This window comes from Lycium ferocissimum, chromosome 2 (genome assembly GCF_029784015.1).
Source record: "Lycium ferocissimum isolate CSIRO_LF1 chromosome 2, AGI_CSIRO_Lferr_CH_V1, whole genome shotgun sequence".
NCBI classification, from domain to species: domain Eukaryota; kingdom Viridiplantae; phylum Streptophyta; class Magnoliopsida; order Solanales; family Solanaceae; genus Lycium; species Lycium ferocissimum.
The window spans coordinates 53,883,800-53,911,097 of record NC_081343.1 but is presented as its reverse complement, the minus strand read 5'-3'; the positions used below and the strand labels follow the sequence as shown (position 1 = coordinate 53,911,097).

Here is a 27,298-nt window from a genome sequence, read left to right as displayed (position 1 = left end):
ATGAATTTTCTGTGTATTTCATTCATGAACAGTTCCTGTATTTATACAGGTATTTTTGTACAAAAGAAAAAGAAATACTGAAAACAGAAAAACCTAGACTGTACACTTGTCTCTTATCTATACATTGTATTCTATCCATGTAACAATATTTATTCCTTTCCATGTTTGTACAATGTAGTATCCAGCTGGTCTTTATTCTTGATCGTGTGGCTAGCATTTGATCCATCATGTAAGCTTTCAATGGTCTGATAAATGCCACGTGTCCTTGATTTGTGTAGATCTGTAAATGCCACGTGTCCTTGATTTGTGTAGATCTGATTTGGAACACCAAAATGTGTCTGAAGTTCATTTCACTTCGTTCTTTCTTTCTTCACTAAAATGGGTTCTTTCTCTTTGTTTCTTTCTTCACTGAAAATGGGAATGGGATTTCTGCCAACACCCCCCCTCAAATTGGAGGGGGAGGAACGAACACCCAATTTGCCTAAAAGATAACGATGAGAAGTACCAGGAAGTGGTTTGGTAAAAATATCAGCTATTTGAGAGGAAGAAGGGAGAAATGAGAGAGAAATCAGTCCGGCGAGGTACTGTTGACGAACGAAGTGGCAATCCAAGTCAACGTGCTTCGTTCGTTCATGAAAGACTGGGTTTTTAGCGATGTAGATCGCAGCCTGGCTGTCGGAGTGAAGAGGAATTGGAAGAGACGGTGGAATCGTGAGATCGGAAAGGAGGCGCACCAACCATGTCAACTCGGCAACCACTCTGCGCATAGATCTATATTCGGCCTCAGCCGATGATAAAGAAAGAGAGGGTTGCTTTTTTGATTTCCACGAAATGGGACTTCCACCAAGGCTAATGTAAAACCCACTAACAGATCTGCGAGAGTCCGGGCAGGTAGCCCAATCGGAATCGCAAAAAGCTAATAGAGTGAGCGAAGGAGAAGAATTAAGAAAGATCCCTAAACACACGGGTCAAGAAGAAGGTAGCGAAGAACATGATGAGCAGCAGATAAATGAGCTTGATGTGGAGACTGCATGTACTGACTCAAATGTTGAACGGAAAAGGCGATGTCGGGTCTCGTATGAGTCAAAAAATTTAGCTGGCCTATCAAACAACGATACACAGTTGGATCTGGGAGAGGAGAACCCATGTCATGGTGCAACTTTTGAGTCGGATCTAAGGGAGAAGGAGCAGGCTTGAGATGATGACAATCATATTCAGAGAGCAGGTCCAAAGCAAATTTCCTCTGGTTAAGGATTAAGCCGTGAGGTTCACGAAGGACTTCAATCGTAAGTTACCCAAGTCCTTGATCTTAAATTCTGAGTCAAGAAACAATTTCAAAGCATCTAATTCATCTTGATTATTCCCGGTGAGTAGAATATCGTCAACGTATACCGCCAATATAGAAACTGAGGAACCATGAATTTTGTAGAACAAAGAATAATCGTTTAAAGAATGAGTAAAACCTTTAAAACTCAAAGCTGCTGTTAAACGTGAATACCATTGTCGCGAAGCTTGTTTTAAGCCATAAAGAGACTTCTTTAAGCGACAAACTTGAGTAGGATCAACCACCTTTAAGCCTGCTAGAAATTTCATATAGACTTCTTCGTCTAAATCGCCATGTAAGAAAGCGTTATTAACATCAAGCTGATAAAGTCCCCAATTTTTCTTAACTGCAATAGCCAAAACACATCTGATAGTGGTAATTTTTACTACAGGGCTAAAGGTTTCTGTAAAATCAACACCCTCTTTTTGAATATCACCTCGAACCACCAAACGTGCTTTAAGCCTCTCAACAGTCCCATTGGAGTTTAATTTGACTTTGTAAACCCATTTAGATGGAAGTGCCCTCTTAACAGGAGGTAAAGTCACTACCTCCCAAGTGTCATTGTTGATTAAAGCCTCTAGTTCTTTTGTCATGGCAGCCTGCCAACCTGGGTAAAGAATAGCTTGGGAAAAACTAGTAGGTTCCTTGATTTGTGAAAGTGTAGTGAGATACTCTTGGTTAGAATTAGAAAGAGCAGAAAATGCAAAAGGGGAAGGAGAAATGGGTGTAGAAAAACAAACATCAGACACTTTAGAAAAATGCACAGCATTACAAATATAATCCTCTAAGTAGGCAGGGGTCTTGACTGATCTAGTAGATTGTCTTATGGCACTAGGAGGAGGTACAGAAGACATGTTAGGCCCAGGTTCCATAGGAAATAGAGTAGTAGCAGGATAAGAAGGAGGAGTATATGTTGATGTAGAAGTGGTAGTGGTATTGGGAGAGGAATCAGGACTAGCAGTGGAGGAAGGAGATATAGGAGGTGGACTGTCTAGTGTAGCAGGAGGGAGAATAGGATCAGAGGTGGTTGGGAAAGAATCAGGTGGTGAGGGAAGATCAGGACTAGAAGAGGGAGGAATAAAAGGAAACATAGGAACAGTAGGAAGGGCAGTAGCAAAAGGGTAGGTATCCTCATAAAAAACAACATTTCTGGAAATAAGAAATTTATTAGATTTTAAACTTAGCAGTTTATATCCCTTCTTTCCAGAAGGGTAACCTAAAAAGATACAAGGTTCTGCTCTAGGATCCAACTTAGACCTACCATGAGAAAGAGTAGAAGCAAAAGCAAGGCAACCAAAACATCTCAAATGGGAGTAAGAAGGAGGTTGATTGAAAATTCTCTCATAGGGTGTTTTGAAAGAAAATAACCTGCTAGGACATCTGTTTATTAAATAAGTAGCAGTCATAATGGCATCCCCCCAAAATTTGTGAGGTAAGTGTGACTGAAAAAGTAATGCTCTACAAACTTCCAATAAATGTTTATGTTTCCTTTCTGCCACACCATTTTGTTGTGGTGTGGCTACACAAGAGGTTTGATGAATAATACCTTGAGAAGTTAGGAAATTGGTATGTTCAAAACTAGATCCTAATTCCCATGCATTGTCAGATCTAATGATTTTTACTTGTTTTTGAAACTGTCTCTCTACCATTGTTAGAAAAGATTTGAGTATAGGGAAAGCATTACTTTTAGTGGATAAGAGAAAAGTCCAAGTGCCCCTGCTAAAATCATCTACAATGGTCAAAAAATATTTATAACCATCATAGGTAGGTGTTTGATAGGGTCCCCAAGTATCAATGTGAATTAAATCAAAAACAGCTTTGGAGGAAATTTCACTGATTTGAAAAGGCAGTTTATGTTGCCTGGCCAGTGGACAGATAGAACAAGGAATAGAAAACTTAGAACAAACATCAACTGATATTTCATTAATATTCTGAATATTTGAAAGGGGCATATGACCCAACCTTACATGCCATAACTTGCTCTTACTATTAGAAAAGGAAATACAAGACAAACTGGATACATTATCCTTCTTGGAAGTAAAACTAGACTTAGATACTTTAGAACTGGAGTTTGCATATGAGGAAACAACTGGAGAACTATTCTTGAGAATATAGAGACCATTTTGACTTTCACCAAGGAGCATTGGCCTCTTCATTGAAGGGCCCTGCATAAAACAATGAGAAGAGGTGAAAAACAGAATGTTAGAAAGCTGTTTGCACAACTTATGGACAGATAGGAGATTAAAGTGAAAAGTAGGAACAAAAAGGACATTGTGAATGATTAGATTGGGAAATAGCTTGACTGATCCTGAATGGGAAACATTGACCCTTTGTGAATTAGGTAGGTTTACAGAGATGGTCTTAGGCAAGAGTTTAAAATTAAAAAAGAATTCCTTATTATAACTCATGTGGTCTGAGGCACCTGAGTCAATAATCCAACTTGTTTCTTGTATTTCTTAGAATCAACTTTCAAATTTAGAGAGAATGGACTATGACATAGAGTTATACCAGCACAGTTAACAGAGGCTATGACATCAGAACTAGAACCTTGATCAGCATTTTTCACATGCTGAAGCATCTGCATGACTTGTGCTAATTGCTCAGGGGTAAGAAGCTTCCCTTGCTCAGCTGAATCTGTGTACATAAGACCATCTCCAGAATTTTCATTAGAAGTGACTGCATTACCTTGAACAGAATTTTGAAAAGTCCTTTGTTTAGTGAATTTGAAATTAGGTGGAAAACCATGGAGTTTGTAACACTTCTCAATAGAATGTCCTGGCTTCTTACAATACTTGCAAATCATTGTCATTTTCTTATTGTCATAATAACTCCTCTGAGACTTAAAATCAGTAGCAAAAGATTTTTGTCCAACATTGGCTTGATTTGCAGCAACAAAAGAAGATGATTCACCTGGGAATTTTGGTGTGTGGTGTACTTCCCTCTGTTTCTCTTCTTAAACTAACAGTGCATAAGCATTTGAGATAGTAGGTAAAGGTGAGATCATAAGAATATTTCCCCTAGCACCACAGTATGAATCATTCAGTCCCATCAAAAACTTAACTAGTCTTTCATCTTGTTTTGACTTAATGTTTTTCTCCTTTGCCTTACAGGTACAATCACAAGAACATGGAATAAATGAGTCTAGAGTGTCTAATTCATCCCACAGTCGTTTGATTTTAGTGAAATAAGTGGCTATATCAGATGGTCCTTGAACGAGGTCACTGAGTTCTTTTTGGAGCTGGTAGAGTCTAGCACCTGAACTCTGACCAAATCTAGCCTCCAATTCCTCCCAAATGTCTTTAGCAGTAGCATAATAAAGCACACTCTCAGAAATATCTCTAGACAAGGAGTTTAACAGCCAAGAAATTACCATATTGTTGGATCTACACCAAGCACTGCGCAGATCTGATCCCTCCATTGGTTCCTTAGTTGTTCCATCAACAAAACCAGACTTGTTCTTTGCGGTTAAAGCTATCCACATAGCTCTTTTCCACCCACCAAAGCTTTTTCCATCGAAAACCGAATTGACAAGGAGAGTACCAGGTGAATCTGAAGATGATATGAAGTAAGGATGAGAGGAGTCAATGACTGCTTTTGAACTAGCAGCATCAGCAGAGGTTTGAACTTGAGATTGTTCAGCCATTGTAAAAGAAATAAAAAGCTATGAAGATGATAAAAGAAAAGAGAGGAGCTGAGATTGGATCTCAATGCTCTGATACCATGAAGGATTGGAAAATGTAAAATTGGAGTTGTGATGAATTTTCTGTGTATTTCATTCATGAACAGTTCCTGTATTTATACAGGTATTTTTGTACAAAAGAAAAAGAAATACTGAAAACAGAAAAACCTAGACTGTACACTTGTCTCTTATCTATACATTGTATTCTATCCATGTAACAATATTTATTCCTTTCCATGTTTGTACAATGTAGTATCCAGCTGGTCTTTATTCTTGATCGTGTGGCTAGCATTTGATCCATCATGTAAGCTTTCAATGGTCGATAAATGCCACGTGTCCTTGATTTGTGTAGATCCGTAAATGCCACGTGTCCTTGATTTGTGTAGATCTGATTTGGAACACCAAAATGTGTCTGAAGTTCATTTCACTTCGTTCTTTCTTTCTTCACTAAAATGGGTTCTTTCTCTTTGTTTCTTTCTTCACTGAAAATGGGAATGGGATTTCTGCCAACACTGGTTTAGTTTGATTTTAACTAAAAACAGTTAAATCGAAATCAAATCAACCTGACATTATATTTATACAAATCTTATAAATATTTATCATAATATAATTTGTAAGTATTTCTTATACTTTTTTCACAATTCATGTTTCTTAACATAGTTCTTCAAGTTTGAACATACAATTTTTCATGGTACAATAAGTATTTATAGAATTACTAGTTTTCGATCACGTGTGTTGCACGTGTATACCTTATTACTGGGATATACTTTTTAAACTGTGGCCAAAAATAAGTCACGTAGAAACATAGCCTAAGCCCCATGGTTACAAATGACAGATTTGTTTGATGTGCAATATATGTGTTGCTTAGTTACGGGACTGAAATATCTCCTCCTTCTTGTATGATCTTGGTCTGATGACTTATTTCCTTGGAATGGAGATTACACAAGGAAAAGATAGAGTTTTGCATTTGCCAGAAAAATACGCAAAGGAAATTCTCAAGAAATTCGACATGGAAAACTGCAAAGATATGAATACTCCTATGAACCAAAAAGAGCAGCTATGCAAAGATGATGGAGCTGAAAAGGTGGAGGAAACATACTTCAGAAGTCTCATTGGGTGTTTGATGTATCTTACAACAATAAGACCCGATATATTGTATGATGTAAGTGTTCTACCAAGGTTCATGCATTGTCCGAGTGAAGTACATTTGAAGGCAGCCAAAAGAATTGTGCGGTACATCAAAGGAACCATCACTTATGGAGTCAAGTTTCAGAAGAGTCAACCTGTGAAGCTTTTTGGGTATTCTGACAGTGATTGGGGCGGTTCCGTGGATGATTTGAAGAGTACTTCAGGATACTGTTTCAGTCTTGGTTTAGGAATTTTCTTACAGGATATTGTGGCTCAATCTACTGCCGAAGCTGAGTTTCTGGCAGCTACATCAGTAGTAAATCAAGCATTGTGGCTGAAGAAAATTTTGGTTGATCTGCATATGGAGCCAACAGGAAGCATTGAATTGTTTGTGGACAACCAAGCAACAATAATTATTTCTCACAATCATGTGTTTCATGGTGTCACGACCCAAATCGCGAGTTGTGGTGGCACCTACACTATCCCCCCAAGTAGGCGAACCACTTCCTAAAAACAAGTTAAATAAGCGGAAAGTTTAAATAAGAAGAACTTATCAAGTCTTAAATACTTATCATAACTAGAAATGTCTCAATATTCCCAAAATCTGGTCAAAGGGTACAAGAGCGTTAAACATAGTCAGGAATACAAGTCTAAAAATGCCCAAGGGCTACAAATTATCTGTCGAATACAAAAACATAAATAAATAAAGAGGGTCCTTCAGGGGCCACGGATGACCAAGTAGCTCACCCTGAATGACCGAAAGATGTCACCCTCGCTTATCAGCCACGGGGCATAGAATTGGAGCCTGGATCATACTCTACACTCAACAAAAAGTGCAGCAAGAGTAGTATCAATACAACACTAGTACTGATAAGTATCATAGGCTGACAATGATTAGATAACGCATGAAGAAGTGGAAACTAACAAGTAGCACATAGAGCAAACATGTATGGTCACGTATCATACACAAGTAAAGTGTAAAGGAATCATGAAATCAACCAAGACAGATATAGTTCACCAAATGATCAGTCAAATATATGAGTGGATGAATGCACTGCAATGCAATAGTCACCTCTCTCCTTCCACTCTCGTACACACATGCTAAGGGCAGTGCCTTAAAGCCATGACCCATGGGGAACCCGTGAAGTCCATGTACCACTGGTGCTCCCCGGCAGAAACCTCGAAGGCTATCAATCACTCTCAATCTCCTGCAAAGACCTCGGAGTCTCTCTGTCACTCCCAATCTCCAACAAAGACCTCGGAGTCTCTCTGTCACTCTCAATCTTCGGCAAAGGCCTCGGAGTCTCTCTGTCACTCTCAATCTCCGGCAAAGACCTCGGGGTCTATCAATCACTAATCTCATCATCAGGACAACATAAGAGTAATATGGAAAGCATGCCGTGCATGATATCAGTCTCAACAATATCACCATTATACAATCAACAAGTACAAGTCATGTTACTGATATTATACTTCCCTTTCATGTCATGAGTGAGCTAGTATATGACAGAGATACAAGTAGAAGATAATCACAGAAAATAAAACATATGGCGACAAGCCCACATAACAGCTGACGGAACCAACCTAATTGGAATTCACCTCTACTTCATGCCCGAAGGCCTATCATGCTATCCACGTCACTTTTTACAACTACATACGATTCTCTAATCAGAGTCTGACTAAAGTAAGCCATAACCTACCTCAATGCCGAGCGGGTTCCACGAACGATCAAACCAATGCCTTCCCTTTGCGTAGAGCCTCTGAACGATTGAAATCTATCAAATATGCGATCTATGTTAGAATACGAATCTAAGGACACCCATATTGCTATACTTATATTCGAAACCCAAAAACGCACCCCAAAAAGTGACCCGGGCCCCACAAGGGCAAAACTGAAAATTTCTTTAAAAATCATTTTACCCACAACCTAAGGGTCCTATATTCCGAAAATTAGTCAATTCCATCCACAAATGGACTCTCAAATCATAAATTCTCATTTCTTAAGACTAGGGCTCAAAATCTTTAATTACCCCAAAATCTTAACTTGGAATTAAAATCTCACTTTTCGCAACTCAATACCATGAATTTGAAGGTGTACAATAATCCAACACCCTAATATTCATTACATATGCCCAATATATTACTTACCCGAAAAACAGTGACTTTGAAATTAGAAAAAAAAAAAAAAAAAACATACAGGGACCTAACCTTATTCAATTCTATCATTTTGCCCAAATGATTAGTTCATCATTCCTCTATCATTAGCCCTCAATCATTGTGTCATCATTAACCAATAATAGGCAACCACATTTTTATCTCCTAGCTTTAAAGGAACCAGCACAAACAATTCTAATTAAATGACTACTGTATTTGGAAAAGTTCACTCCACCAACAAATGTTATAATAATCATAATCATGAGACACATTTCAAAACTTGAAGTAAAATGAAAACTAAAACAGTAATCTCTTCATCCTAGCACATACATAGGACCAAATAACAATACACCCATCCTATCATTTTTCCCAATTATTAGCTCATGATTGACCCACTAATTCTTGTCTCCTAACACCTTAAAGACCAAACACCCACAGAGGCAAACAAATCAATTGAACTAAGATTCAACTCCACCAAACGATATTAATATCATTTATGCCAATTGTTATATTCAAATGTCCAAGTATTGGAGCTTTACTCTTACCTGAAGTACGAAAATCGATTCTTGTTGATGCCGTAATCCTCTGCCCAGCCACTCTTATTTGGAATCTCAATGTTATCATTTAACATGTCAATGTTACATAGGGTATTAAATCTATATATAATATAAAGCTAGGCATAGATAAGGTAATGTGGCACCTCTCCATGGCCTAGAAAAACATTTATCTTTTATTCTCCTTTTTTTCTATACTTCCAATTATTTCTTGCTTTTTATTTCCTCTCATGCTTTACATTCAATTAGCCTAAATGTTATATTAAATAAAATTCAAGAACACTTAACACCACTACCTTTTGTAAGTCGAAAAGACACAACCGTTCGGCATTGAAAAGTTCCCCCACTAAGATAAAACATTTATTTGCTCTCCAATGCTTAATTTCCCACAGTTCACCCATTCCTCTTTAACATTTTGCAACAGTGTGGTTGTGGCCAACACTTTGAGGAAAAGGAACACCATAATTCATAGGTGGCAATAGCTTTGGGCAAATATATCATGGTGGTGGGATGCTTATTGAAGCTTCCCAAATATGACACTACAGGTTTTTGCTAACACTTGAGAAGTATTAATTAGCTTCAACCAAATTGTGAGCTTGGTCTCTATCAATTCTTAATGTCCTCTCATAAATTCCCGCTAAATTTAATTGGTTTATCCTAAAAATTTCATTGCAATTGGAATTTGGTAATTCATCATGTATGATAATTTTAACAGTAATTTTTATTTTTTGGCACTTAGATGGTTGAATGTCACAAGTAGGAAGAAGTTTTGTTATGACCTGTTATGTTTCCATAAGAGCCTTTTCTACGGAAATTTTTATTAGGAGTGGTGATAACGGGTTAATTGGTCAGAAGTTCACATTATGTGAACATTCCAATGTTCACAATATACTCTAAACTCCGTCAACGAGTAGGGTTGAACCGTAGAACCGGTTTCGTAACCAGACTCGTTGGACCTGTTTACCGGTCGCCAGTCTATCGGGGTTCAATACTAGGTCGGTTTTCAAATATTGTGCCCGATTAACCGGTAAAAAAAAAAAAAAATGGAGGCTGCCTACTGGACCGTTGGCCAACGGTCCATTTTGCAAAAATGGCTGTTGGCAACGGCTAAAAACGGCCATTTTGGCCTCCCTTTGTTCCCCAACCCCCCAAACTTTTTTTATACACTTTAACCCATCCCCCACCCCCCCCCCCCCTACATAAACCCCTCTCCATTTTATTTTCATCCACACCAATTCACTCTTCTCTTTCTCTCAATTATAGCTACTTTGCAACAATTAGCCACTTTAAATTTCTCTCAATTAAATACTATAAAGTTTTATTCTAGTTTCAAATTTCTATTTTATAACTTAAGTATATTTATATTATAAGTATATTCTTAGTATATTTTAGGTATATCTAGTATAAATATACTTAAGTTATAAATAGAAAGTTATAAACTTAGAAAAAAAACTTAAGTTATAAACTTAGAAATAACTTAAACATAGTGTATATATATAAGTATATTTATATATAAGTAATATACATAACATATATCAATATACTTAATTATACCTACAATATGCTTAGCTACTTATGTTATATAATATACATATACTTGACCTTGAGTTATAAAATAGAAAGTTATAACCTTAGAAAAAAAACCAATCTAGAATTTTATAAAATTCATAAGTTTTTAGTTAGTAAATATATAAACTTAATTTATGATACATATAACTTAAGCATATATATATATGTTGTTAGTAGTAAATATATAAACTTTAGTTATAAACTTATATAACATATATAAATATACCTACAATATACTAAGAAATACTATAATATGTATATACTTAAGAAAAAACAAAAAATAAATAAAAAATTTTAACCGGATACCCGGTTTTAGGGGTTGTACCCGGCTGGGTACGGTTTTCAATTTTCAACCCGGTTAACCAGTAACTACCACTGTTGCCGGTTTTTTAACCGGTAATCGGCCGGTTGGGCAAATCGGTGCCGGTTCCGGGCCGGTTGAGACTGGTTGACAGGTTTAATATACTCTATGGCTGAAAAAATGTTATTTTGTGTATATTGATATGAAACTACAGATGTGTTTAGTATCATTGTATACAACACAAACCTTATGCAGTTGAGTTTCACAATTATTTGGTTTCCTATTTTTTATTTTAGAACAGGTAGTTGGACGGGTTGTCGAGGAAGTTTTTCTTGCAGTTATTTCTCTTTTAACACGACTTCAATATTTAATTTCTAATATTAAGATGACTAATTCATATGAATGAGATATTTTACCTATACGGGGCATGAAATAAAATGATGTTTCTATTCCTAATTTTCTGTCAATCGCGCAAAGCTTGATAGAAGAATATCACAGTGTAACCAAAATGTATCAACGATGATAATAAAATCAAGCTTCGACGAACGCACAAGATATTTAGACAATTTTGATTTAGATCTTTTATTGTTTTGTCGTTATAGTTATTTCTTTATATTCTTACTTCTTTGTTTAATATAAAAATGCAGGTGTTTAATATTTGATTTTTTGTTTTACAAAATAAGTATGGATTGAAATTACAAACTTTTATGTTTTTGATAACCTTTTGAAGAAAAATTAAAGATAACTTTAGTATGTGGAAACAATAATTTTGATTATGTTTTAATATTAAATAGATTATATTATATATTTAATAACATATTCTAAGACCGCGTGAAGCGTGGGTAAGTTTACTGGTGAATTATGGGCTTGGCCCATTAACTACCAACTAAAATAATCCATTTTTTTGCGCGGAGTGCCCTTCTTTTGGGCTGGTCTTTATATTTTGCCCCCCATTTATGTCTTCTTTAAATTTTGCCCTTCACTGCTTTAATGAAAGTTTTTTGACGAAATTATCCTTACCCCATTAAAATCCTTTTTATTTCGTCATTTGCCCCTTTTTTTTTTTTTTTTTGCTTCTTCTTTCCTCCTCTGTTTTGTGTTTATCTCATATGTTCTAAAACGTAGGTACGAATTTGGATCTTTTGCTCGTTTCAATATTTGTTTTTATGTTAAATTGTTATTTGTTGAATTAATATCTTTGTCTTCATCGTTTTTTATATTTAATTGATCCTTTTTTATTTAAAATGATAATGTCTTGTTATAGTGTACGTATGATTTTTTGAACTTTAGTTTCATTCCCCATGTATATATTTTAGTTTTTTGAATGTCGTATTATGAATGTCGTAATATGTTTTAGTTGATTTTGATATGCGTTTTGGTTTTCTCTTTGTTGAATCATTGAAGTTTTGCACTCGTGAACTTTGTTTTATGTTGTTCTTCTTTGTTTTTATTTAATAATGGGTTTTTGTGAAGAATGTGTTTGTTTGAGGCAACATATGCCTGGTCCGGCAGAGTTATTGATTTTTGAAACTGAAGTTATGCCGGTTACGGCATAAAGTTATGCTTGTTCCTATAACTTCATGAATTAAGTTAATTTATGTGTGCTTGGTTTTATGGTGTTTTCTTGTTAATAATTTTGATTTTTATGCAATCTTATGTGTTTTTGGTGTTGTTTTGTTAATAATGTTTTGTTTTGGTTATGAAAAATGAAAGTTTGCCTCTCACGGCATACTTTGTAATTTTGTAAATCGAAGTTATCTGGGATTCGGCATAAAGTTATGCTTGTTCCGGCATAACTTCATGAATTAAGTTAATTTATGTGTGCTTAATTTTTTGGTGTTGTCTTGTTAATAATGTTTTTGTTTTGCTTATGAAAATGAAAGTTGCCTCTAACAACATACTTTGTTCTTTTGTAAAGTAAACTTCCGCTCCTCCGCATACTTTTCTAGTTCTAAACACTTGCGTAAATTTTTATTTTGCTCATGAAAATAAAAGTTTGCCTCTAACAGCATACTTTGTTCTTTTGTAAATGAACTTCTGCCCCCTCCGGCAGACTTGTCTAATTCTTAACGCTTGTGTACTTTTTTATTTTGCTTATGAAAATGAAAGTTGCCTCTAACAGCATACTTTGTTCTTTTGTAAAGTAAACTTCTGCCTCATCCGGCATACTTTTCTAGTTTTTAACACTTGTATACTTGATGTTTTGCTTATGAAAATGAAAATTTGCCTCTAACAAAGATAATTTGTTCTTCTGTAAAGTGAACTTTCTGCCCGCTCCGGCAGACTTGTCTAATTCTTAACACTTGTGTACTTTTTTATTTTGCTTATGAAAATGAAAGTTGCCTCTAACAGCATACTTTGTTCTTTTGTAAAGTAAACTTCTGTCTCCTCCGGCATACTTTTCTAGTTCTTAACACTTGTATACTTGATGTTTTGCTTATGAAAATGAAAGTTTGCCTCAAGATAATTTGTTCTTCGTCATTTTTTATATTTAATTGATCCTTTTTATTTAAAATTATAGTGTTTTGTTATAGTGTCTCTACGATTTTTTCAACTTTAGTTTCGTTCCCCATGTATATATTTTGATTTTTTGAATGTCGTATTATGAATGTCGTAATATGTTTAGCCTGATTTTGATATGCGTTTTGGTTTTCTCTTTGTTGAATCTTTGAAGTTTTGCCTGTGAACAACTTTTTATGTTGTTACTGCTGTTTTTGTTTAATAATCTGATTTTTGTGAAGAATGTGTTTGTCTGAGGCAACATATGCCGGGTCCGGCAGAGTTTATGATTTTTGAAACTAAAGTTATGCCGGTTCCGCATAAAGTTATGCCTGTTCCGGCATAACTTCATGAATTAAGTTAATTTATATGTGTCTTGATTTTTTGGTATTGTCTTGTTAATAATTTTGATTTTTATGCAATCTTATGTGTTATTGGTGTTGTTTTGTTAATAATATTTTGTTTTGGTTATGAAAAATGAAAGTTTGCCTCTCACGGCATACTTTGTAATTTTTAAAGTGAACTTCTGCCTCCTCAAGTACTTGTCTAATTCTTAACACTTGTGTATTTTTTTATTTTGGTTATGAAAAATGAAAGTTTGCCTCTCACGCATACTTTGTAATTTTTTAAAGTGAACTTCTGCCCCCTCGCACTTGTCTAATTCTTAACACTTGTGTATTTTTTTGTTTTGGTTATGAAAAATAAAAGTTTGCCTCTCACGGCATACTTTGTAATTCTTTAAAGTGAACTTCTCGCCCTAGGCAGACTTGTCTAATTCTTAACACTTGTGTATTTTTTTATTTTGCTTATGAAAATGAAAGTTTGCCGCTAACGAGATACTTTGTTCTTTTGTAAAGAGAACTTCTCCTCCCATAGACTTGTCTAATTCTTAACACTTGTGTACTTTTTTATTTTGCTTATGAAAATGAAAGTTGCCTCTAACAGCATACTTTGTTCTTTTGTAAAGTGAACTTCTGCCTCCTCGGGCATACTTTTCTAGTTCTTAAAACTTGCGTAAATTTTTGTTTTGCTCATGAAAATGAAAGTTTGCCTCTAACAACATACTTTGTTCTTTTGTAAAGTGAAATTTCGCTCTCCTCAGGCATACTTGTCTAATTCTTAACACTTGTGTAATTTTTTATTTTGCTTATGAAAATAAAAGTTGCCTATAACAAAGATACTTTGTTCTTTTGTAAAGTGAACTTCCTCCTCCGACATACTTTGCTAGTCCTTAACACTTGCGTAAATTTTTGTTTTGCTCATAAAAATGAAAGTTTGCCGCTAACGACATACTTTGTTCTTTTCTAATGTAAACTTCTCCTCCTCAAGGCATACTTGTCTAATTCTTAATACTTGTGTATTTTTTTTTTTTGCTTATGAAAATGAAATTTGCCTCTAACAAAGATACTTTGTTCTTTTGTAAAGTAAACTTCTGCTCCTCTCCGACATACTTGTTCGAACTTTGCCCCGATTATTTTTTGTCAACCGAAGTTACTATAATTTCAAGTCTAAGTCATTGAGCATTGTATACTAATCAAATGGAACGTATAAACTAATAAAAATCGAACAAAGCAATAAATTTGATCAATTCTATGTTGTTGAGTAAAATTATGATTCGCAATGTTGAATCTCAACGCATATCGATTGTTTAGTTCATAGAAGATGATTTGTTGTTATTTTCAAATATTAACAAATCTAAACTTAATAAAGCATGAAATTGAGTTGAATTACATTCAATTGAAACGCTATATATTATATATTTTATCTTTTTCGATGTTGTAGCAGTAAAATCAATGGAGATTTCTCCGGTGAAATGTTGGAACGATGGAACGATTGAAAGGTTTGTTGTTGAAATGATGGATAGGTTTAATTGGATGTTTGGGGTTATTACGGACTTTTAGATTTTTATATGTTATGGGTAGGGATAATAAAGTCTTTTTCTTATTATCTTTTAGCTTAGAAGGGCAAATATTAAAGACCACGCATTACGGGGGCAAAAATTAAAGACCAGCGCATTTGAAGGGCATTCGCGCCAATTGCCCAAAATAATCTGTCCAAAATATTCTTTTAGTAAGAATTGATCCACTTAGTCAATTACATTAGGGAAAACAACACAAAATACCTATTAAAGACTAAATATTTACCCAAATCTGCCCCCTTGAAATTTAATTAGTTGTGCTACCTACACGGAAAGAAAATATTACCCGTGAATGGCTGCGTTTTATGCGAGTATTGCGGCGTCAGTTGAGGGATTATTGGGGCTTCAGTTCCTTTTGAATTCAGTTGGGGCTTTATGCCTCCTTTTGTTTTGATTTTGTTTTCCTTTTTTTTTTTTTTTTTTTTTTTTTGGTTTTCTATTCTCCTTTTATCCATTTTTCTTTTAATTTCCTTTCTTGTTTGTTTTGTTTTCCTTTTTTGGTTTTTTTTTTTGGTTTATTTCTCTATTTTATCTTTTTTTTTTAGAAATATAAAAATATTAACTAATTATTTGTATATTAATATAATACAGGAATTAAATAAATTAGACTACAATAAGAAATAATTAAAAAGTATTAAAATTACTATCTTATTTATTAAAATCTAAATTAATAGAAAATAAATTATAATTTTTTTCTCTTTTGTGATGAAAACAAAACTTATATCTAAAATATGACTCTATTTTCTTGTAATTATTTTTCAAAAATTAACTTTCTAAGAATGACATAAAAATTAAAATATCAGAATTAAGCTTTAATTTCTATTTGTTGTATCTTTATTAACTTCTTTTTTTTTTTTTTTTGAAGGAATGAGCTTTTTCTTTATGATATTATGTCAGTATATGATATATACCATGTGACTGAGTATCATAAAGGACATAAGATTTTTTTTTTTGAAGGAGTGAATCAGTCTTTATGATACCCTGTCAGTATATAATATACATATATACACCATATGGGTATCATAGAGGACTCAGAAATATTTTTTTATTTTTAAGGAATGAATCAGTCTCTATGATATCCTGTCAATATATGATATATAGTATGTGGGTATCATAGATGACTGGGCTCTTTTTAAAAAGAATGAATCGGCCCTCCGTGATATCTTATGAGTATATGATATATCATGTGGGTCAGTCATCCATGATACCTTGTCAGTATATGATACATACCATGTGAGTATTATAGAGGATTAAGTTATTTTTTTGTTGTTGAAGGAATGAACAGTCCACTACGATGCCTTGTCATTATATAGTATATGATATATACCATGTGAGTATCACAGAGGGTTAAGTTGTGTTTTTGTTGAAGGAATGAACCAAATCCACTACGATACCTTTTCAGTATATAGTATATAGTATATGATATATACCATGTGAGTATCATAGATGACTTAGCAATGTTTTTCTTGAATATATGAACCCGGACCTACTTGATACCCATGTCGATATGATATATATCGTGTGGGCATCATAGAGGACTGAGTAGTGTTAAAATGAATCTATCATTATGATTCCGTATCAGTTTATTATATATACCAGGTTGGTATCATAGAGGATTGAGTGTTTTTTGAAGGAATGAACTGTCAATCCTTTATGATATCCTGTCAGTATATGATATACCATAGGAGTATCATAGAGGATTAAGTTGTATTTTTTTGAAGTAATGAATCAGTCCACTACGATACCTTGTCAGTATATAGTATATGATATATACCATGTGAGTATTACAGTATATGATATATACCATGTGAGTATCACAAAGGATTAAGTTGTGTTTTTGTTGAAGGAATGAACCAAATCCACTACGATACCTTTTTAGTATAGTATTATATGATATATACCATGTGAGTATCATAGATGACTTAGGAATGTTTTTCTTGAATATATGAACCAGACCTCTATGATACCCTATCAGTATATGATATATATCGTGTGGCATCATAGAGGACTGAGTAATGTTGGAATGAATCTATCATTATGATACCCAATCAATATATTATATATACCAAGTTGGTATCATAGAGGACTGAGTGTTTTTTTGAAGGAATAAACTACCAGTCCTTTATGATAGATACCCTGTCAGCATACGACATACCATATAGGTATCATAAAGGACAAAGTATTATGAAAGGAATGAACCAATCTTGTATGATACCCTATCAGTATATGATACACCATGTCGGTATCATAGAGGACACCGTAATATATTTTTAAGGAATGAACCAATCTTTCTATGAGTCAGTATATGATATATACCATGTGAGTATCATAATATACTGCAACAGTATACTTCAACTGCTATTGATTTGACATACTATATGGTAGAATAAATTGTTTTGAGATATAGGAAAAAAATAAAAATAAAAATAAAAAATAATAAATCAGTTATCCTTTTTATTGATATATATAAAAAAATAAAAAAAAATAAAAAGAGCCAAAAGGTGTGTAGAATTAGATTATGAAAAAAAAAACAGAAAATAAAGGAAAAAGTATTTGAAAAAAATGAAACTAAACAAGAAGAAAAAGTACTAAAAATCACCAGAAAAAAACAGAGGAATAAATAAAACTAGGAAAAAAGGTGAATGAAATTAGATTATTGAGATAAAAAAAAAAAAAATCTAAACAGGAACATAAAGAAATAAAAAAAGAAGGAAAATAGGAAGAAAAAAAAAAAGATGAGTTCAAAGAATTAAATATGGAATCAGATTATGGTGAAAAAGAAAAAAAAAATTAGTATGATTTGAGAAAAAAATAAATAAACAAAAAGGAGAAAAAAGAAAAAAAAAAACGAGAAGAAACAAAAGAAGATAAGAAGTAGAAAAATTATAAAGAAAAGAACAAAAAAGAGACAATTATCTACAAAAGCTACAATAGGTAGAAAGGGTAAATAGTTTTGGGGATATGAAAGTAAGGGAGGCATGGAAGGGTAATTATTTTATGTGTAGTGGGCATTGGCGTTCTTTTCCCATTACATTATTCACCAATTTATACCTTAAACAAGTGCAAATAAAATTCCTATGAATCTACTTTTCACACACATTAAATAGATATATTCTAAAAATTGTCCGTCAGTTATATAACTGTACCACCTATCCCCGCAAGTCAAGAATATCATTACCAAGCTACGGGAAGGGAATTTTGGGGAAAAGACTCTGAAACACCAAAACGACCAAACGGGTCATTACACATGGGAAAACTAAGCACTTCAATATCAAGTTTTTCTTCTTGAGAGAAGTGCAAAAAGATGGAGATATAACTCTTATCTACTGCAAGACGGAAGGATAATTGGCTGATATATTCACTAAGCCTTTACCAGTTAGCAAATTCGAGCTTCTCGAACAAAAAATTGGAGTTTGCAGTTTCTAAAGCAAGAAGGAGTGTTAGGAATTTGCTTTACAACTGCAGTAAATTTATTTTTACTGCTTTAGTGTTGAATAAGACTTAGTCAAATAGTTGTTAGCTATATTTTCCTATTATTTAGGAGTTAGTTCATAAAATCAGGATTCTGTGAATCTACTAGGATCGTGTCGCCTTTTTTACTTCTTTTGTTTTTCCAGGTTTTATATATGTAACCTGCAGCAGTCAATAAAATTTAGTTCTACTGCTATACATCTCTGCTTTCTCATATCCTTGTGTTCTTAAAATTACCAACAAAAGCTAACAAGTTCTCGCATGGGTCATTTAGTTGGTGGATAGGGATTAGCAAGTGTGAGAAAGTATTATACATGTTTGGTACAATTTTTGATTGTGAGATTAGCAATCTCAGGATTGTTTATACCATAATCGTGGTGTTATTTTTTACCATACCCTATCTCTGATAATTGTTAGAAAAATAAAGTGTTCCCAAAAGAAAGTGTGACTTCATTAATTAGGAAGAGCCCTCTTTGTCCGTTATAAGGAATCGTCTTTTTAGTAGGCTTGTAAAGAGCTAGAGAAAGAGAATAATTGTCTTTTGAAGAAATTGAACAAATGCAGCATTGAATAATTGTCTTTAAAGGAGAAAGTAGAAGAAAAATGTTTTCTATACATGGCTTCTTCTTTTTTGTTCTCTCTATTTTACTTTCTACTCCATCTTTGTTTACAATTGATCCATGTCACTGTAAGTTAGAAATGTTGAATAAAAAAAGGTTAAAGAAGTATGGGGTAGCATAGAAGAAAACACAAAACACGTACAACAACTAGAAGTAATTAATAAACGGACAAAAGTGCAAATATACCTCTTAACTTTGCGATTTAGAGCAGATATACCCGTCGTTAAACAAGTGGTGCAAATATATCCTGTTGTTACACAAATGGTGCAAATATACCCCTGTCATTATACAATGGTGCAAATATGCCCTTTTCGCTGCTAGATTTTTTTTTAAAACCATTTAGTTTATTTTTAATTAAGAAAATATCACGTGACTTTAAAAAAATAAGTTTGCCCTTTTTTTGAAGACTTATTTTTTTAAAGCCACGAGGCAATTTTTTTTCTAGTGGGGTTGTCTTGTTCACTTTATAAAATATATGCTTGACTTTAAAAAGACATAAGTCTACCCAGTTTTGTAAATGAATTAGATCCGACCCACCAGGAAAAAAAATTACCAAGTGGCTTTAAAAAAGTAAGTCTACTAAAAAAAATAGGTGCACTTATTTTTTTAAAGCCATGTGATTTTTTTTTTTAATTATAAAAGAAGCTGACTAGTTTTTAAAAAAAAATCAATTTACAAAAAAGGTATATTTACACTATTTGTGTAATGGCAGGAATATATATGCACCACTTTTTTTATGAGGGGCATATCTGCTCAAAATCACAAAATTGAGTTATATTAGCACCTTTTCCCTTAATAAATTAACAAAGTAAGAAAAAAAAAATCCACAATTCTAATAGTCCGTCGACTTCTTTACGCAGAAGAACAACCTGTAATAGATTTTTTATTATAAAAAGGCTGAATCCATCGGGAGACACCTAAAGTTGACACGATTTTTCACTTAGACACCTAAACTTAAGGGTGTTCCTATTGAGCACTTGGACTACGCGAATTTTGTTCCAATTACACACTTTTTGCTGAATCAGCCAAATATGTAAAGTGTGTGTAACACACTCGCAGATGACGTGTTAAAATGACAAATCAAATGAAGACATGTGGCATATATACCCAAAATAACTATTAAAGAATGTATTGTGAATAAAAAAATCCTACTTTTAAAACTATTTAGCTAATTACTAAAAATGGAGCTTTTCAACAAAAAAGAAAATAATAAGCAATTGCAGCTTCTCGCCAACCACCAGCGACGTGCCCTTCCACTGCCGCCGAGGCGCCGACCTTCACCCGCTACCACCCACACTTCAAATAACTAGATTGACAAAGTAGGACTAATTACCAATATTAAATTAGTTAAAACAATTAAAAGAAACTAATTGGAACAAGAAAAATCAGAAAAGGAAGCAAATCTGCTCAAAGAAAATGCAAAACTGGTTGCAGATTTTTTTTTTTGTCACTGTGCAATATGTTCCTAGTCAAACCTAGCTCCAAAAATCATTCAAACAACTTTGATTCTCAACCAAACTCTTGAATACTTCATGAACAAGTTCTTAATGCTCTTAAGAACAATATTTAGCACACCTAATTGATTTATTTTCTCTTTCCGAGCTTCTAAGCTCCTTCCATAGAGGTCATATTTTTTTTCTTTTAAAACGCAGCCTTCTCGACTGCAATTTTTTCCTCGAAAGTGGCAGAGTGCTGGTGGATGGTGGAGGAATGTTGTAAGGAGAGAAGGAAGAAGAAAAGATAAAAAATTAAAATTTATACCATTCACACGCCTCTTTTAGGTGAATCACACACACCTTGTCGTGTCAGCAAAAAATATTTAATTGGAATAAATTTCAAGTAATCTAGGTGCTCAATAGGAACACCCTTAAGTTGAGGTGTTTAAGTGAAAGATCGTGTCAACTTTAGGTGTCTCCCGATGGGGTCAGCCTTATAAAAACCTACATGTAATTGTCTTATTATAACTTGATTGAATAAATATGTTTGCACATTAAATACATAGAAAACTCAAAGAAAAAAGAAACAAACTAAGGAACATTAAGTGGATTATTTTAAAGGAAAACTTCAATGAGGGATCTTAGGCCAAAGACAGGTGTAATCTTGTAGCTCATGAAGCCAGCCTCAAGGAATAGCTTTTCCCATTCTTTCTCAGTTCTCTCCCTCCCACCGAGAAGCACCATTATCAGTACATCATAAATGAGCTTCACTTCTTTCATTTCTGCTTCTTCTTCATTTCTATTCAATACTATGTCAATGATAAGAACCTTCCCTTTTCTTCCATCATCTTCATCCCTGATAGCTGCTCTGCTTCTCTTTAGAATCTTCACACAATCCTCATCACTCCAATTATGCATAATATGCTGCAAAAAGATTAATATCTTCTCAATGCAAAGGAAAATAAAAAGTAGACTGAATTGTAAATACCCTTTGTACATATCATAACCATTAAGTCATTCACAGCCACTTAAATTTATCCACAGATTTCATTTCGATACCTCAACCTAGACCTGTACTGATTGAACACCTATTCCACTCCGAATTTGAATCACTTAGATACTTTTTTGACAACCAACTACAAAATATAAAGTGCGTGTAATGCACACCCAATGACGTGGCAAGGTGATGACACATGGCATGTGGGTCCTAAATAATGATTAAAAAAATATTTTATGAGTGAAAGAAAAAGAAAAATTCTTTTAAGAGAAAAAAACAAAAATTCTCTAAACCCTACGCACCCCACCCACCAAACACCCGCTATGCAACAATACCAGCCGTCCACCGCCACCCCCATTTCTTCGTTTCATCTATCATACCAAAAAGTTCTCTTCTAAAGAAAATTCATAATATAACAAGAATGGCCAACTCATATTTGAAAAAGAGGAAATTGTAATGGTGGTAGCATTTTCAAATCTGAAGAAAAAAAGAACGACTAGGCGGCGGCGGCGGCGATAATGGTAGAGGTGGTGGTCATCATCTGCAATCTCTGGCTTTAAAGTTCTTGCTAAACTTATCTACTTTTTATTATTGAGAAGCTCAGTATATCAAGAATTGCATATGGGTGTCTTCTCCTCCTTTTTTTTTTTTTTTTTTTTCATTTCATTTTTAATTTTTTTAACCGGAGGTTGTAAAGAATATGGAATAAGTAAAACATGAAATCAGAATGCAGAATCTGGGGTGACTAGATTTTTTTTTTTTTTGAAGAATCTCCTTTTCTATTATAAATTAGATAATTCTTTACAGCTTCTTCTTAATGAAAACACCTTTGAATTGTTGTGCTGATCAAGTTCTGATGACGGTAGATAGCAGCAGTAGCGGGGTTGGTAGCGGATGGTGGCAAAGAGAGATGAAAAAGAAGAAGATATATTTTTTAAAGAAAAAGAAATTTAATTTAATGCCTTCCAAGCGCCTCCCATGCGTTGACTTGGAGTATCTCACACACATTATGCCAAATCAGCAAAAAGTGTCCATGAAGAACATATTTTGAATGGAATAGGTGTTTAATTGTCATCGCCATGTTGGCCCATCTAAGTTAGGTGTTTAATTGGTATGGAATGTCTAAATGGAATCTGTGGACAAGTTTAGGTAGTTGTGGACGACTTAAGCTTATAGCCTTTTCTATAGAAACTATATTGTAATTGAAAGACTGCAGAACAAAGTATGAACGTCCAGGAAGTTGCATAGGAATTCTCAAACAACTAAGTTATAATGAGATTAAAATGGTTTCTTCCTTTGCCTTTAAATATGGATTAGCATTATGTAATTCTTACAAGCGATAACCCACCCAAGATTTCTATTTACGGACTTAAATATCAAATACAAAATATGTCAAATTGAAAAGAAACAAAAGTTAGCATCTTGTTACCTTTAAGAAAATGCCATCAGCAGAGGGAATTGACTGAAACATGTCATCTCCTACATATCTTAAATTTTCTGTCTCTGGCATGTTAGCAACAACATGAGGGAGGTCTAACACGGTGCATTTTAAATGAGGGAATGTTGCCAAAATAGTCTTAGCAATAACACCAGTGCCGCCTCCAACATCGACCAAGGAATCTAGCTCTTCAAAAACTTGTTTGCAGTCCTTTACAACCAAACACATCATTTGGGAATCACTAGCCATTCCTTCATTGAAAACTTTGTTGAATCCTGGATTTCGGTCACAGAATTCATACAGGGATGCACCATGTACTGCTTCAAATGGGTTGGTTTCATTCCCTAGAAACCAATCCCCCAAAGATTGACATGGATTCACAAAAACAGGATCAACCATTAATCTAACAAAACGTGACAAATTTGGGATTTCACTCTTCAAAAGCAGCTTAGAAGAAGCTGTAAGAACATACCCTTCTTCATTTTCATCAAGCATTTTAGTAGTAGCAAAGAAGCCAGAGTATACCAATAGGCGCATCAATCGATGAATTCCATTTGATTTTGCAGGAGGAAGTTTCAGCTCTGAAACTAACCGAGACAGAGTCATGGGCTGCTTATGGTTTATGAATTATATCTGGTATGCCTAATTGAATTGCACAACAAAGAACCATGAAATTTGCAAAATTGAAGGCATGCTTGTAGATATAAGCTTGAGCTCGGAACACTTCTGACTATTCCATCAAGTACCAATCAGGAGAGTATCTAGGGGGGAGGGGGGGTGTTCTGGGTTCACGGGAACCCAGGCTCCCTCCCTAAATCATGTATGTTTTTTTTTTTAAATACTTAAATATAGATGTGTGCACCCAAGCTCAACGTATCATATGATGCGATGATGATTGGGTGCAGCTCTCTATGTGGGTTTAAGGAGTTCAAATCTTATGTCTATCTTGTTAAACTGGTCAAATTTTATCCTGGATCCACGTCTTTGTAATAATGCACACATCTTCTCGAAATCCCGGATCCTCTTCTGGTACCAATAACCTCTCACCAGCACAGGTATTAGATAACTTACCGACAATGCTTTAGGAGATGAGAAGAAATCACCTAGTATATCTCGCCTCTACTGAGATTTGGACCCTGGTAAAGATTTGATCCTTGTCTCCTAGGATTTTCATCCGCCTTCATTAGCCACTAGGATATCCTTAGGTGTATGTTTCTTTGATGAGATATACATCTAGAAAGCTAACAGGTCCTCCGAGCAGGGTCGTTTAGTTGGTGGGATAGGGATTAGCAAGTGTGAGATCCTATTATACCATGTTTAGTACAGTTTTTTATTTTGAGATTATCAATCTCAGGATTGTTTACACCACAATCATGATTATCAATCTAAGGATTGTTTACACCACAATCATGGTGTTATTTTTTACCATACCCTATGTCTGATAATTGTTAGAAAATAAAGTGTATCTCAAAAGGAAGTGTGACTTCATTAATTAGGAAGAGCTCTCTTTTTCAGTTATAAGGAATCGTCCTTTTAGTAGGCCTGTAAAGAGCTAGAGAAAGAGAATAATTGTTTTTTGAAGAACAATTGAACAAATGCAGCATTGAATTATTGTCTTTAAAGAAGCAATAGAAGAAAAATATTTTCTATACATGGCTTCTTCTTTTTTTGTTCTCTCTATTTTATTTTCTACTCCATCTTTGTTTTCAATATACTGATTTTCTGCTCAGTCCCTCTTCTCTTATGAATTTCTCTTGTGATTTTTCAGTATGCTACTAGTGACATTAAATAAGTACATTTTCACCATGTCCCCATAATATCAATGGCATATTAATTTTATCTGTAAAAACTTGTTAGTTCTATCCATAAGACAAACATTTTATCCTTCCTTCATCAGGGGACCAAAAGTTTACAATTGATCCATGTCACTGTAAGTTAGAAATGTTGAACAAAAAGAAGGTGAAAGAAGTATGGGATAGCATATAAGAAATCACAAAACACATACAACTAGAAGTAGTTAATACATTAAGTAAAAAAAAAAAAAAAATCCACAATTCTAATAGCCCATGGACTTCTTTATGCAGAAGAACAGCCTGTAATACATCTTTAATTATAAAAACTTGCATGTAATTGTCTTATTATAACTTGATATAATAAATATGTTCACACATTCAGTATTCTTAAATAGTAAGGCATGGACTTATTTAAAACTTAATTACCCCCTAAACGCTGATGCCCAGATATGGGAGAGTGACATACACTCTCCTTGCCACGTGTCTTTATTTGTTTTCTTCTTTTTTTTTTTAATTTTTCGGCTTTACGTGTCAATTTTTTTTTTTAAAATAAAAATAAAAAACTGAATTTTCATTAAAAAAAAATGAGTTTTAAAACCCGTCTTTTTTTTTAATTTGAAAATTTGATTTTTTTTTAAACCCATTTAAAAAAAAAAAAAAAAAACTAAAAACATGGATTAAAAAACTGAATTTTCTTTTAAAAAAAGGATTTTTAAAACCCTTTTTTAAAAAAAAATTGAAAATTTGTTTTTTTTTTTAAAACCCGTTTTTGAAAAAGAAAAAAAAAACTAAAAATGATTTTTTTTTAAATATGGAAAAATGGATTTGTTAAAAATATGGAAAACTTGATTATTTTTTAAAATGTCTTAAAAAAATCTTGATTTCGTTTTCTTAGGACACTTTTATTTTTCAAATAAAATCCGAAAAATGTTTTTCTTGCCAAAATGTGAAAAAAAACTGAATTTTTATAAAATTTTGAAAAAATTAATTATTTTCTTAACATGTGGAAAACCCGTTTTTAAAACTAAATGTGGATAGATTTATTTTCAAATTTTTAAGAAAATGCGTATTTTAAGAAAAAAAAAATTAAGTTTTCTCCTTTCTCACTCTCTCAAAAGGTGAAACACACTCTCTTTCTTAGCTACAGCGTTTAGCCAAATTATTCCGTTTTAAATAAGTTTGGGGTAATAAAAGCTTGTCAGAAGAAATTCGGGCGGGGTAATGAATGTGCTGTATCCCTAAATTCAATGAAGAAAAATTATAAACTAAGGAACATAAAGTGGATTATTTTAGGGGAAAACTTCAATGAGGTACCTTATGCCAAAGACCGGTGTAATCTTGTAGCTCATAAAGCCAGCCTCAAGGAATAACTTTTCTCCGGTGTAATCTTGCAGCTCATGAAGCCAGCCTCAAGGAATAACTTTTCCCATTCTTTCTTACTTCTCCCCCTTCCAGTGAGAAGCACCATCATCATTACATCAAAAATGAGCTTCACTTCTGCTATGTCTGCTTCTTCTTCATTTCTGTTCAATACTATGTCAATGATAAGAACCTTCCCTTTTCTTCCATCATCTTTATCCATGATAGCTTCTTTGCTTCTTTTTAGCATCTTCACACAATCCTTGTCACTCCAATTATGCATAACATGCTGCAATGAATTACTATATTCTCAAGCAGAGGACCAAATTTCCTAACTCTTTTATTAAGGCATTGGCATAAGCAAGAAAACTGACGCGATAACAGAAGAATAGAGATTTGAATTGCCTATTTTTCCCCTTCTTGTTTGCAAAGAAAAATAAAAGAGTAACTGAATTGAACAGACCCTTCGTAAATTTCATAACCAATTAGCTATAGCCTTTGTTATAGAAACTATATGGTAGTTGAAAGACTGGAGAACAAAGTATGAACGTCCAGAAAGTTGCATAGGGATTCTCGAACAACCAAGTTATAATGAGAATTTAAGAATAAAAACGGATTCTATGCCGTGTGTAATATGAATCAGTATTATGTCATTCCTACAAGCAATAACCCACCCACTCTTGTCGATTTGATACGGTTTATAGATTTACAAAACCAAATAGGCAATGAAAAAACCGACCTATTCACACCCCCCATTCCTACTTCTAGGTATGTACCAATTACGTCCTGTCAGCAAAAGTAATTGGATAACTCCGTTGCTAATGCTTAGCACATGAGAAGAAATCACCTAATAGATTTTGTCTCCTTAAATATTCTGGTAGAAATTTGAACCCTTGTCTCTCATAATTTTCATTCCACTTGATAGGCCACTAGAACACCATTAGATGCATATTTCTTTGATGGATTGAACAAGCGAAAACTAAAAAAATCCCCTCTAAATCGTTTCCCTCAACTCCTTTGTGATTTTTTTTTATTTTTTTATTTTTTTTTGTAATATG

General features: G+C 33.8%; 3 protein-coding genes across 3 annotated transcripts; 1 reads left to right on the top strand and 2 right to left on the bottom strand.

The window, feature by feature from the left end:
• Positions 1-4,277: 4,277 nt before the first annotated feature.
• On the bottom strand, positions 4,278-4,967 carry LOC132047752 (uncharacterized). The gene has a single exon (XM_059438752.1). It carries the CDS (start codon positions 4,965-4,967, stop codon positions 4,278-4,280), a length of 690 nt encoding a protein of 229 aa, XP_059294735.1.
• A 967-nt stretch (positions 4,968-5,934) lies between these two features.
• Positions 5,935-9,736, top strand: LOC132047751 (secreted RxLR effector protein 161-like). The gene is made up of 2 exons (XM_059438751.1): positions 5,935-6,518; positions 9,664-9,736. Exons 1-2 carry the CDS (start codon positions 5,935-5,937, stop codon positions 9,734-9,736), a joined length of 657 nt encoding a protein of 218 aa, XP_059294734.1.
• Positions 9,737-21,167: 11,431 nt separating this feature from the next.
• LOC132048194 (pluviatolide O-methyltransferase-like) lies at positions 21,168-24,071 on the bottom strand. The gene is made up of 2 exons (XM_059439104.1): positions 23,080-24,071; positions 21,168-21,577 (listed from the first exon to the last, which is right to left on the bottom strand). The coding sequence occupies exons 1-2, from the start codon at positions 23,692-23,694 to the stop codon at positions 21,269-21,271; spliced, it is 924 nt and encodes a 307-aa protein (XP_059295087.1). The 5' UTR covers positions 23,695-24,071; the 3' UTR covers positions 21,168-21,268.
• Between the last annotated feature and the right edge of the window lie 3,227 nt (positions 24,072-27,298).

Bases quoted from the DNA above. Each gene is read 5' to 3' on its own strand.
- LOC132047752 (XM_059438752.1), bottom strand. From the start codon at position 4,967: ATGGCTGAACAATCTCAAGTTCAAACCTCTGCTGATGCTGCTAGTTCA.
- LOC132047751 (XM_059438751.1), top strand. From the start codon at position 5,935: ATGGAGATTACACAAGGAAAAGATAGAGTTTTGCATTTGCCAGAAAAA. The intron at 6,519-9,663 runs GTTTGTGGACAA...AATTTTTATTAG, and splicing joins CCAACAGGAAGCATTGAATT to GAGTGGTGATAACGGGTTAA.
- LOC132048194 (XM_059439104.1), bottom strand. From the start codon at position 23,694: ATGACTCTGTCTCGGTTAGTTTCAGAGCTGAAACTTCCTCCTGCAAAA. The intron at 21,578-23,079 runs GTAACAAGATGC...ATCTTTTTGCAG, and splicing joins CTGATGGCATTTTCTTAAAG to CATATTATGCATAATTGGAG.